This window comes from Pseudorasbora parva, chromosome 23, assembly GCF_024679245.1.
Source record: "Pseudorasbora parva isolate DD20220531a chromosome 23, ASM2467924v1, whole genome shotgun sequence".
In the NCBI taxonomy this organism is placed as follows: Eukaryota; Metazoa; Chordata; class Actinopteri; order Cypriniformes; family Gobionidae; genus Pseudorasbora; species Pseudorasbora parva.
This window is the reverse complement of record NC_090194.1, coordinates 14,989,523-15,003,429: the sequence shown is the minus strand read 5'-3', so window position 1 is coordinate 15,003,429 and position 13,907 is coordinate 14,989,523. Positions and strand designations below refer to the sequence as shown.

Genomic DNA, 13,907 nt, shown 5'->3' with positions numbered 1-13,907 from the left:
TTAACTTGTGTTCTGAAGGTGAACGGAGGTATTACGGGTGTTGAACGACATTAGGGTAAGTAATTAATGACAGAATTTTCATTTTTGGGTGGACTAACCCTTTAAACCCTGTGGCTCATGGCGACACATTGATGTCCTAAAACACGAAACGATTGGTTTCTGCGAGAAACCGAACAGTATTTATGGTATTTTTTTACCTCATATCAGACGAATCTCATCCAGTACTCCCAATGCCATTACTTCCGGCGAAGAAGGTCAAAATGACGCGATCATCGTTATGTGTACATAGATGCCTCATTCGACCGATCCGGGTTTTGACCTTGTCCGGCGGAAGTAATGGCATTGGGAATGTTAGATGAGATTCGTCTGCTATGAGGTAAAAAACTTCTCGCAGAAACGATTGTTTCGTGTTAAGACATCAATGTATCGTCACGAGCCGCAGGGTTTAATATGGATGTGTATGTATATGTGTTTTTACTCTTATTGTGACCCCATTGACAAGCATTATATGACTGGCACAGTGCAACGGTTGGAGATAAAAATCTTAATTTGTGTTCTACTGAGGAAACAAACACACCTACATCTTGGATGCTCTGGTGGTAAGCAGATAAACATACCATTTTGATTTATGGGTGAACTATCCCTTTAAGTACTTGTGTGTAACAACCATTTTCGAGAAATAAATTAGCATTGGTTAAAATTCGTACAAATTTTAGTCACTGCTTAATGACCACGGAAAATGTGGGTCCCATGGCCAAACCAGTTGAGAACCACTGCTATAAAGCATTATAAAGAAACTAATTGTATCAAGTAATTCATTGATCGAGGAAAGATAATAGTACAGATAAGTTAAGCTAATCCAAAACTAGAGATTCAGGTTTGTCTTACATCACCTACCAGGTCCAGCAGGTGCATATTACTGTTCTTTACGTTCTTCCCTGGGCTCAAGAGCAGACCAAAACACCTGAAACACAAACACATTTCTCACTGGAACAGAACCGCAGAGGAACTACACATATTAACTGTAAAGCTTCGCACAGCCATTTGAGGGTGCTGAGCCTGAGAAAACCTATATAAACAGAAAAGCACAGCTGTGCATTCAGGCAGGGTTGGCTTCAGTTCAACACAACATCAGTCACCATGGAGAAAAACCATCCTCCATTTTCTCATGGCCCGAAAGGAACACTTGAGCTCAGAAAACACATAATTCAGCACATGTTTAACATTAATGAATGAATTATTGGTTGTTATGGGAGACATGGGGCTCTTCTGGAAGAGGATGTCCTCTCAGTGGAGACACCCTGTGTCACTCTGCAAAGCACGTACCTCTCGATAGCCAACTCTTTGTTGGACGTCTGCTGAACGTAGATCACTATCTTTTTGTCCATGCCTGGCCGCAGTTTGAAGCTCTGTCTGTCCTTGTCCTTTGATACGGCACTGATGGACACAAAGAGAGTTTTCAAACAATTGCTTGGGTGAATCGCTCAGATTTCACCTCAACATAAAAAGATTTAGTTATTATTTTGATTACACAAGCATATTTTCTGTAAAAAAATATTCTCAAGGGTGATTCTCATTAGATGCTCATACAATTATTATCATAAATTGAAGATAAAACCTTGAAGTAATTCAGTGAAATAAAATTTGAAAAAGTTATTAGTCAACTGCAGCTAGTAAGATTTTTGGTAAGACTTTAAGTCTCACCATGTTGCATTTATTTGACCAGAAATGCAGTAAAAACTAGGGATGTACTGACACCACTTTTTTAGAACCGATCTGATCCTAAAAATTCTGAGTCTGATAGTCATTTGAAAAGGCTTCTAGTCAATTTGTTAAATAAATATACATTTTTTAGAACTGCAGTATGATTATTTTGCAGCAGGTAAATAGTAAAAATGACACTGACTATTTTGAGTGGCTTCTACATTAATGTGTTTGGCTAAATAATTTGACCTTTCAATCAGTATTTTACTGTCAAACTGTAACATTACTGTACAAACAACATATTTATGTGCTACCCAGTTCAGTTCGCGATTCAAAGTTAAGAAGCTATATTTGTCAAATCATTGCCATGACGGATGGTATAGATGTGTTAGCTGTCATTGAGCCGTGCATTGAAACAGCCAATCAGAACAGAACTCTGCATTAATATTCACAACCCTTCCAAATAAGGCAAAAACAGAGCACTACATTCTAGGGACAATTTATAGGGTTGTAAATGGACTTTGCAAAACCGTATCTGGACAATTTTTGATGTTAAATAAGCCACATACCCTCTATGTAGATATCTGAGAAAAATTTAAAAACTTTGTTTTAAATCATTCTAGGGCACCATATACAAAAATATATTTATTCAGTGTTGTCCACATTATATTTCACCTGCAGCAGCATTGAGAACTTTTGAAATGACACGTTTGGCCATTAACTTTTAAATGCATCATTATATTTAAACTGCAAACACATGAGGAGAGTCTCTGCATTAAAGACCCACAAATGGCAGAACAATGAGCGGCTACATTTCTCTCTGATACGGTAAGAGATTAATCTGAATGTGGAGGATTTGAACTGTGACGAATCTGACGATGATTGACAGGGCAGATAAACGGTGACGGGATGCACGTAACTAAGCGACAGAGTCCGTTAAAGATGGCGAAGTAGTATGTCCCGAAGCTTGCATACTTTTCTGCTACACACTCAAAAGTATATACTTTTTCTTCACAAAAAGAGTACATACTTTTAGGACGTAGTATAAGTAGGCGAATTGGGACGCAGCATGAGTGTTTGTAGGTTCAGGAAGTGGGGCCAGAGACAGTCCAAGGGCTGTAGCATGTATGGCTATGCTGTGAGGTGAAGCCTAATGCCTAGTTTGCTGTTCTCAGCACATGTATTAATGTTCTGTGTTGTTTAATTTGAGTATTTTGTTTATTTCTTTATTTTTGTTTGGAATTTAATTTGGTGCACGTGTGTAGCGACAGCTGTCTGAATAAACATCACTTTGACTGTAAGTTGGCCAGCGTTGTACTCCAATCATTTCATCAGTCCCCGGGCTTGCCGGCAAACAGGAACAACTCTACAAGGTAAACTGCAAACACCCAGCCCTTCACCTCTGGTGGGGTAAGCCATACCAACTCCAGGTGGCTGTGGTAACTGCAGCATTACGACATTGTGTAAGTAGTAAACGCAAACGGGCAAAAAAACAGGTCCACTGTGCATCTCTCTCTCACACTCACACTCACACTCACACTCACACTCACACTCACACTCACACGTCGTGTAATGTGAATTAAGTTAATGTAGATTTACCGCTGTGCTGGGCTCGATGTTATATGGAAGAACTTCGAAAGAAGCATGATAATTTAATAATTAAATTCCGTGTGGTGAACCTATGGTATTGATAAACAGTCCACGTAAGTCACTGTTTTATGTCGGATGGGATCGTCAAATTATCTCCAAACCACTGAAGTTGAGCGAACTAACTTGTCAACGATATCTGTGTCCTCCGAGCTGGTCGTGAGCTCTGAGTTTTCTTCACTATTTCTCATTTTTATTGCTCCACTTCACTCCGATCCTCCAAGCCTGTCAGTCACTGACTGTAAACAATAGCGCGTGCAGCACCCAGAAGCCCGGTATCCAATATGCATGCGCAGCATTACGCATAGCGTGTAAGCATTATATCGAGAATTTATCGAACTGTTGTTATCGTTTTATCGAGGAAAGTTATATGATAATTATCGTTATCGTTTTATCGCCCAGCCCTACATACAATCATACATTTTTTCTTCGATTATGTCTCTCACAGTGGACATGCACCTACGATAACAATTTCAGACCCCTCCATGATTTCTAAGTGGGAGAACTTGCAAAATAGCAGGATGTTCAAATACTTATTTTCCTCACTGTACATACATACATACACATACATATATATATATATATATATACACACACACACACACACACACTAAAACTTTTTCTCTTGCATCCCAAGAGAGAGTCCAAGGTAATTCTGTCATTTTTTTCCTGTTGTCTTCATCCGAAGTGACTTACAGTCCATTTATAACAGGGACAGTCTCTCTGGAGCATCAAGCTCATGCTGATGGAGACACTGAGGTTATTTTGGGCACTTTAGCCCTTTCCTTAAATACTTTTCTCTCTTTTTTCCTTTTCTGTGCAGCATTAAAAAAGCAAGGGTAAACACACTATATTCAACTAAACAGTTTACAAACGCCTCTATTTTTAATTTAATTGTAATATTATAATTAATGTTAAAATTATAATATTCCACACATAGGGAGCTGTGTGTCAGTATGTGTTACTCTTAACAATGCTTTTTTACAGATGTTAACAAGTCAAGAAAGGAAATGTTTTCTCTAAAGCAAGATCTCTCCACTGCTTTACAGCACAGGTCTGCAGCAAATTTGCGTTAATAGAACTCTGTGTAGGGCGGAGGAATGAGGCGAAGATGTAAGGGATGATAAATTACAGGAAGCATGTGTCGACACTTCAGAGAAAGAGAAGAAAAGGTGGAGGAACTGCAGATTTTTCTATTTTTATCGTTTCCTTCATCAAAACAGCAGATGACTTCTGAAGGCTGGATACCAGAACATATCACCTAATTCAATTATGCAGTTAGAGATGAGACCTCCAGGGTTAAACGCAGATGTGTACGGGGAGGAATCCGGAGACCTGAATGAACTTTAATAGAGGGACAGATGCAAAGCGATTTACCTAAATGTGCCCTTCCCATCATCCTCTTTGATCTCCAGACTGACGGTGAAGGTGAAGACATCGCTGTCTGGCGTAAGAGGCGGAGCCTTGGCTGCAAGTGGCGCTTTATTGGCCGATCGGCGGAAAGCTGTGGCAAAGCTGTAGAGTATTCGGCTGACCTACAAACACACACACACACACACATCTCAGTGATTGGAGTCAAAACAGTCTCCAGTGACACAGGCTGTATTACGGTGACTCAAAGTTGCTCTGTTCTCAGGTTATCAACACACTCATTAGCACACAAAGATATAAATACACAGCTGCACTTGTGCTGTTTTGAAGTTTTACTCCACACACAATAGGTATGTTCAACAGGAAGGTCCAACAATCAACTAGTTGTTTAGATAGGTTGACTAGTGGAGTTTTATTCAACCAGTTGCAGTGTGCAGTCAAAAAGAAACAACATAATTGTAAATGTTTTTCTGATGCAAGACTTTTATTTTGAAAAAGTGTTTTAATGCTTTTGACTCTTCTGTCAGACACAGTTTAAGTGAAGAGTGCCTGAGAAAAATCTGTTTTCCTGATTCAGTATCTGTGGTCCTATGAGAAGCTGTGAGGCTGTATGTCAGTGTCATTATTCTAACGTTATTTCATAATGAAATAAAGTGTCACCTCAGAAAGATGAGCTTTCTTGTCCTGTCAGACATTGTAATTAGGGATGCACCGAATTTAAAATTCTTGAAACCAAAAATGAGGACAAGGCCGAAAACCAAAACACCGAAAGAAATTATGCCAATTATTAGTGCCATTGTATTATGGACATGATTGTGTAAATTTATTTATTTTTAAATCAAGGTATTGCAATTGCATAAATTAATATTAGTTTCAAATAATTAATCAATTACAAATTATGCAAATATTTATTTAGCACATTGCTAAAATGTTAAGGCTACACTGTGTAACTGTTTTAGTTTATTCATAGCTAACATCACTTAGTTCTTTCAAAAATATATGTGCTCATTAACGTATATTTACTTCTTTCAAGTAATAATGCATTCTCGTAATTTTATAATATACCATTGTAAATACATACGTGTTCAGGGTTCGGATGGCGGTCGCCATGTTGCTCCTCCATCTTGAAAGTACATTTGCCAAAGAGGGACATACCCGTAAATTCAAGCTTCGCTTTTCGCGTTTTTATACTCGATGGCACTGTGTCGAATGTGAGGGGGATTGCTTGAGGCTGCTATATGATGATGGAGGATCACTCTTAAGCCCCTTTCACACTAAACGTCGGACCCGCAATATTCCCGGAACATTGCCAGATCGCCGCCTGTGTGAAAGCAACCACGGAATTGATTACCGAATTCGACCCGGGTCGGGGACCTAGTAACATTGCGGGATATGTATCAGAGTCGCCAAGGAAGCGGAAAAGAGAATTAACGTTAAGACGGCAACGCAACGGGCAAATCAATAAGACAAAAGTAAATATTGGAGTGGCCTTTCCAAGATGGAAAGAGCTCATGAGGAGCAACGATTTTAAAAAGAACGCCGACGTTGCCTGCTTTCTTCTCGACAGGTAATATTAATTCAGCCTATTTGTGTATATTGGAAGTTTTATTGTTGCTTGGCTAATTATATCATGGTGTGCTGTGCATAACACTAGAACGACGTCTAGGATAGTTTTCCTCACGTCAATGATGAAAAAGTATTGTTTACCTTATAACATAAATCAGTGTTCTATGACGGATAACATGAGATTAATATTTTGATTGCATTATAATTTGTTTGCCTTACGCTAGTGGTGTTGTACAATATACAGAATAACGATAGCACTGATAAAAGTTACTTTACTAAGATTACCGTTAGCTTGCATTCGTCTGGGAACCTGATAGCTGATGTTAGCAATGAACTGGTTAAAAATAACGAAAACGTAAAACTATTATTCATTTTACATAGATTAATTTGATCATAGATCATTTGTTAAATTAAATAACTGCAAATTATAAGAGTTTTCAAAAATTACCTTATCACTTGAGTTGAAGCAACACTCACCGAAGAGGTCGAACTGGAAGCCATGACTAAATCGGCCACCGTAGGAGTTGAAACGAAATCGAAATTGAGAGGAGCAGAAACTATTGCTGCGTCCCAATTCGCCTACTTATACTACGTCCTAAAAGTATGTACTCTTTTTGTGAAGAAAAAGTATATACTTTTGAGTGTGTAGCAGAAAAGTATGCAAGCTTCGGGACATACTACTTCGCCATCTTTAACGGACTCTGTCGCTTAGTTACGTGCATCCCGTCACCGTTTAACTGCCCTGTCAATCATCGTCAGATTCGTCACAGTTCAAATCCTCTACATTCAGTTTAATCTCCTGCCGTATCAGAGAGAAATGTAGCCGCTCGTTGATCTGCCATTTGTGGGTCTTTAATGCAGAGACTCTCCTCATGTATTTACAGTTTAAATATAATGATGCATTTAAAAGTTAATGGCCAAACGTGTCATTTCAAAAGTTCTCAATGCTGCTGCAGGTGAAATATAATGTGACAACACTGAATAAATAAATTTTTGTCAGGTTAAATATTGATAGTTGGTCACTCAAACCCCTTTATCTAAACTTCTCTACTTAACCGTCGAACTCGCACATCCGTCATGTTTGTAGTTTTTTTTAACGCTTTTTATCCGCGTTTGTAGTTTTAATCGAATCCTCGTCCAACTCGCAATGGGTTGTGGGCAATATCAGCCGTTAGAGTGCCCATCGATCCATACTGTGAATTCGGACCGGAAATAGTAAACCATCCGGGAATCTTTGGAATACTCTTTTCAACATACTACGATTTGGGACATACTAATTCTATTTTCGAATACTATTCAGGATGGATAGTATGCGAATTGGGACGCAGGGTATTATTCACTGGATGGTCATATACCTTTACACCACTAGATGGGGGAAAATATCACACAGTGTAGCTTTAAACTAATTTCAAATTAAACTAATATGTTTAATTTGACATCACTCATGTGTACAATAAATAATAATGTGCAGAAAGGTACATAAATTGAATAAAGTAATCAAATGTAAAATAACTGCACATTTAACTGTTTAAATTAAAGATGAATCCTTATTAAGCTTACAAAAGCAGTGAGTGATGTTCTTATCTTTTGTTTGACATTAAACAGAGCAGTAAAGGCTACTGCCCCTTTAAGACGTAATGCAGGGATATGTGTCGTCTTTCTCGACTGTATAAAGTTCACTTCAGGCATATACAGACTGTCTGCAAGGATACTCATCAAGATGGACATGTCGACATACTTTTTGTGTGAGTTTGGCCGTTTAAGCGCAAGACATGAAAGAGAACTCAATATTTGAGTGCTTCCGGATGAGTGCACAGAGACAAATCTTCACAAAGCTCACACAAGTTCCTAAATGGCTGCTCATATTCGAAAATGCGGCAGCACTTGCATGCATTGAATTAAGTTTACAAGACCGTTTTGCTCACGTTTTTCCTTTATTATTGCTGTTGCTATAGTGTAGATGAGTAGCCAGTATGTGCATCTATTGACAGAAACATAAAGCATAATTTTCAAATTACAACCCATATTATAGATGCCTCATTAGATGTGAGATGAACCACGATTTCTGTTTGTGTGATCACAACATTTCGGCCGAAATGTTTCGGTGGCCGAATATTCGGTGCATCCCTAATTATAAAGTGCTCGCGTGCAAATACAGAGGCACGAGATGCAAATGAAATCACAAGCATGCAACATCAAAGCTACATTTAGTGAATCATGAAAATACCAAAAAGTACAGATTAGGGTAAACTACAGGACTAGTGTTTCTCTACTGGTTTCGAAGTCAAAAATCTCAATTGTAGGCCTAATGCTTCATTGTGGCAATAGCCTCAGCAGTACTGTGTAAAAAAATAAAAAATAAATAAACAAAGAGAGAAATTTAGTCTTTTATATCATCACCTCCAACACAGCCATCAAATGTGTGTGTACATATATTCATCACTATTGAACAGAATTTAACAGCTATAAATATTTGAATGTGGAATATATGTGAATTTAAATAACAATAACAGGCTTGTCCGCATGGCTGTGGTCTCCCTCAAGTTGAGCATGTCTGTACAAGAGGAACTGGATCATTTTGGGAGCATTTCAGGCTAAATTTAACTTCACAGCTGAGCTTGTCATACAGTATGGAAACAAAAGGTTTGATCACAGAACAAATACTAACAAGTAAATTTTACAAATATTGTTATCAATATTTTTTCCCCAATCATTACAATATTAAAATGGGAACATCTGCTTAATTGTTATGAAAATAAAGTCACATTGCAAATAATTCTTAAAAGTCCTAAAACAGGCTTCATTTTTATTATACAAAATATATTTAATATATAATTTTCATAAGTTAAAGGAAATCCCGCACACTATCGATACTTGCAAAAGATATCAAAGTTTTATTAGCAACGTTTCGGTCTCATGACCGGAATCAGGCCCTTTGTATATGCCTGATGTTGGTCAAGAGAACGAAATGTTGCTAATAAAAATTGATATTGTGCTGGATTTCCTTTAACTTTTGAGATTTTTGGATATGTTTTACCCTCTTTCCTACACACCTATCGATTACCAACAGGTATGCAATGTTAATTATCAAATATATAATTTTCATAAATATGTATATGTATATGTGTATATATATATATATATATATATATATATATATATATATATATATATATATATATATATATATATATATATATATATATATATATATATATATATATATATATATATATTAGGGCTGTCAAGCCATTAAAATATTTATTCGCGATTAATCACATTGTCATGAGTTATCTTGCAATTAATCGCAATTTAATCACACATTTTTATCAGTTCTAAATGTACCTTAAATTAATATGTTTCAAGTTTTTAATACTCCAATCAACATGGGTATGGACAAATATGCATGCTTTATGAAAATGTACATTTATTATTAGTGAAACCATACTAGAGAGCATGAAGACTAGACATGTATCAAAGGTCACAGATGCTTTACTAGTTCATGTCTCTTAAGCCTAAGCTTAAAAATTCATAATAAGCAGTGATTTCTCTCATTTTAGGAATATAAATAAAGGGAGTTTTTACACTGGCAGTTTAATTCAGGGCACAGTTTGTTTGAAAAATTGGTAATGTGAAAGCGGTCATGTAGACCTGTGAGCGCACCAGTACCACACCATACCTGGAGGGGGTCCATATTCCACCAGTAGGAATATAGTGCGGCCCCATTTAAGAGATTAGCGTTCCTGCCGGTATTGTGTGTGTGTGTGTGTGCCTAACTGTGCCGCGATTCACACGAACAGTGTGAGAAACACGGATGTGGGAGCGCTCTTGTTCAGAAAAGTAACCTGCGTATTCGTTTTAGCCGACTGCAATATATTTTGTTCAATAAAACACACGTTCTGTAAGTGGTGATGGTGTTAATGATTTTACCTCGGATATGAGCGAGAGTGAGCTTGCAGTGCATTGTACTCGGACTGCAGAGAATGTGCTCAGTGAAAAAACTCACTTTTCTTTCAAACTGGAGTCTAATAAAAGTTAAGCAGGAAATATGGTAGCTTATGTAGGCTATAACTGCACTTGTTTCTGAGTAATGCTATTGTTAATGCTTTTCTTTCCCTATTAATGTTTGCTGCTGCATCCTTTACGTCTAGGGCTGATCTCAATTTCTCCAACTACAAGCCATGGATCAAACAGAAAATATGCGCTGCGTTAATAAAATTTGTGCCGTTAGAATGAATTTGCATTTTGACAGCCCTAATATATATATATATATATATATATATATATATATATATATATATATATATATATATATATGTATGTTAGGGCTGTCAAATATATATATATATATATATATATATATATATATATATATATATATATATATATACATACATACAAACATACATACAGTTGTATACACTTTGTCTTTGCAGGAATCAATATAAAATGACCTCACAAATATCATTTCCCAAACGTCCTTGTGTATAAGTACAATTGTGTTAGTCTCACCGCCTCCTGAATCTCACAGCGGAAGACATGGATGCGGAAGATCTCAGAGTTATAGTGGCTCTCGGTGAAGGCGAAGCAGTCGCTCTCCGGCGTGCCGTCATGGCCGCGAACACAAAAGAGGATCTTGTAAATGGGGTAGTTGGCAATCTCAGTGCTGGTCTGAGGGTCCAGCAGCCTGATGAGAGATTAAAAAGCAAGATGCTTTGATGGATTATCTCTTACAGTGTTTGAACCAACAATATTCAGTTACCTTCCTGTATTTGTTGCTTTTGTCCGTAGCTTCCCAACATACCTGACGGTGCCCTCTGAGACTCCGGGCACAGAGAGGGTGACATCCAGAGGCATCTGGCACTGGCTGCGGAGGATGCTGACCATCCGCAGGGCCTCCACTTCACTGCGTGGGGCGTTCACTGATGCACAGCCTAAATATGTCAGCTTACTAAACACCACACTGTCCTCGTCCGGGACAGGTGTACCAGGACTCAAGTCAGAGGGCTCATCTACAGGAAGTGATGGGTGGAGAGAGACACTCCATTAGAAGCCTCAAAATTAAACTTTTACATATATAGTATGTCAGTGTTTTGGACACACTTGACAATTTATGTTTCTCATAAACTTAAAAACCTGGATGTTTCTGCTTAAATCCTTTCAATAATTTTACTAAACCAAAATAAAGAGTGCTTACATATGTGTTTGTCATAAATGTATGCACCGGTATGTATACACCTTGATAAATGACCAGTAGATGGCACTACCTGCATGCATTATACTGACTCTAAACACTTTTCTCTGTGTGCAAAAAAACTAAGAGCCAAGATTTTACTAATTTTAAAAAATTACAAGATTTTTTTTTTTTTTTCTAACATTGGAATGTAAACATTAACTAGTGTTGGGAACCTAAAACATTTTTAAAATAAATTAATTCATAGAAACAAATGGCATTGCCATGAATGTTTAAAGATACAGTTTTGTAAGTAGTGTTTTATAAAAATAAATGAATTATTCACTAGATTTAATTAGAGTTAAAGCCTATTATTGGTTTGCATTTACAACTGATTAGTGTCTCCAGTGATAACAGACTTGGGTATGAACAGGCCTGTTAGTGTAAAATCAACATGGAATCAAAATTTACCCCGCAAAAATGATTAGAAGTAAAATGGGTGGTAAATGGGTTTTACCTCTGTAAGATCTCTCATTGAGTTCGCCGATCTCCTGAACTCCCTGAACGGGCAGCACTATCTCAAGTTTAGGGGGGATTGGGCCTGACCGTGATGGCGCAGCTGTAGTGGGATAGCCGTGGTCACCCCCTATCAGTTGTTCCGGACGGCCCACCAGTTCAGTTACCGAAGGGTCCATCAGCACATCTTCCAGCTCCTGCTGTAACTCCTGCTCACTGCCGTTCCCCACGATCTGAACACACACACACACAGACCCATCAGGAAAGTCATTCCACGACTCATCTGAGACACATATAAGCTACATAGGATGAACGGACTGGAAAGCTATAAAGATTAATCAATGGAAAATGGCATATTCGAAATTTCTTGAATAAAAACAAGGCAGTGAGGGACCGGTGTAGTATTTTCATTATGTCATCTGCAATGGATACTATCACTGTAACACACTGCACATGACTGTACATCTATCCATCACAGACATGTTTTCATTTGTGAAACATTAAATATGGTGTCTACAGTGACTAACACTGGTTGCACCACAGCGTCAGGACGTCAAAGCAAGCCTTCCAAATTCATTTGTCCTGTTATTGGAAGTAGCGTAAGCAAATGGAGTATGTAAGGAATAGAACAGGGCATCAGTTTACACTGTGCTGCATCCACTGTAGGCAGAATCACTGATTGTAATGCTCTCTATTTGCGTTTTTCACTTGCTACACTCTCGTCCAGTGTAGACATGGTGTAAAGTCTATTTTAATGCAAATCATTATTAATAAAATTAATTAATTAATGCTATTAAATAATTAACACCCACTGACCTGACCGGGGGGGTTTCTAGGATGCATTTTTAAGGGTGAATAACTTGAAAAACAGCAATTATCAAGTACCAAAGTCTAAATGTGCACATTTATGGCCCTGATATACTTTTAAGATATACATTTAAGAAAGCCTGATCATATGTGTTAGTGAGGCCCGCAGGGGGTGCTCACCCTGTGGTCTGTGTGGGTCCTAACACCCCAGTATAGTGATGGGGACACTATACTGACAAAGAGCACGGCCTTTCGGATGAGACGTTAAACCGAGGTCCTGACTCTCCGTGGTCATTAAAAATCCCAGGATGTCTTTCGGAAAAAGAGTAGGGGTGTAACCCCGGCATCCTGGCCAAATTTGCCCATTGGCCCCTGTCCATCATGGCCTCCTAATAATCCCCATCTCCTGATTGGCTTCATCAATCGGTCTCCTCTCCACCAATCAGCTGGTGTTTGGTGAGCGTTCTGGCGCAATATGGCTGCCGTCGCATCATCCAGGTGGATGCTGCACATTGGTGGTGGTTGAGGAGATTCCCCCCTTCTATGTAAAGTGCTTTGAGTGCCTTGAAAAAGCGCTATATAAATCAAACGCATTATTATTATTATGTGGATATGTTTCCACTAGCTCTGCAGTTCAGCTCTCCATTAAAGGAACAAGCCGACTTTTTGGGACTTATGCTTATTCACCGTATCCCCCAGAGTTAGATCATTCAATACATACCAGTCTCATCACCGTGCGTGCCATAACTCGGTCTGACGCACCCACCACTAGCCTAGCTTAGCACAAAGACCGGAGGTAAACGGCTCCAACTAGCCTACTGCTCAATAAGTGACAAAATAACACCAACATTTTCCTATTTACATGTTGTAATGTGTATAATTACATCGTGTACTAAGACCGATGGAAAATATTAAAGGGTCAGTTCACACGAAAATGAAGTTTATGTCATTAATGACTTACCCTAATGTCGTTTCACACCTGTAAGACCTTTTTTTTTAAAGATATTTTATATTTTAGTCCCAGAGCATATGCAGTCTATGCACACTTTACTGTCCATGTCCAGAAAGGAAATACAAATATCATCAAAGTAATCCGTTGGTTAAAGGGATAGTTCACTTTGAA

General features: G+C 38.1%; 1 protein-coding gene across 2 annotated transcripts in view; it reads right to left on the bottom strand.

The window, feature by feature from the left end:
* LOC137062046 (rab GTPase-activating protein 1) overlaps positions 1-13,907 on the bottom strand; it is a 124,037-nt gene that overhangs the window by 73,353 nt on the left and 36,777 nt on the right. For both annotated transcript variants that reach the window (XM_067432809.1, XM_067432810.1), the window contains 6 exons: positions 11,979-12,210; positions 11,093-11,300; positions 10,801-10,975; positions 4,729-4,886; positions 1,327-1,437; positions 898-964 (listed from right to left, as the gene is read on the bottom strand). In XM_067432809.1, the coding sequence (XP_067288910.1) occupies positions 898-964; positions 1,327-1,437; positions 4,729-4,886; positions 10,801-10,975; positions 11,093-11,300; positions 11,979-12,210 (951 nt within the window). The remainder of the gene's footprint in view (positions 1-897; positions 965-1,326; positions 1,438-4,728; positions 4,887-10,800; positions 10,976-11,092; positions 11,301-11,978; positions 12,211-13,907) is intronic.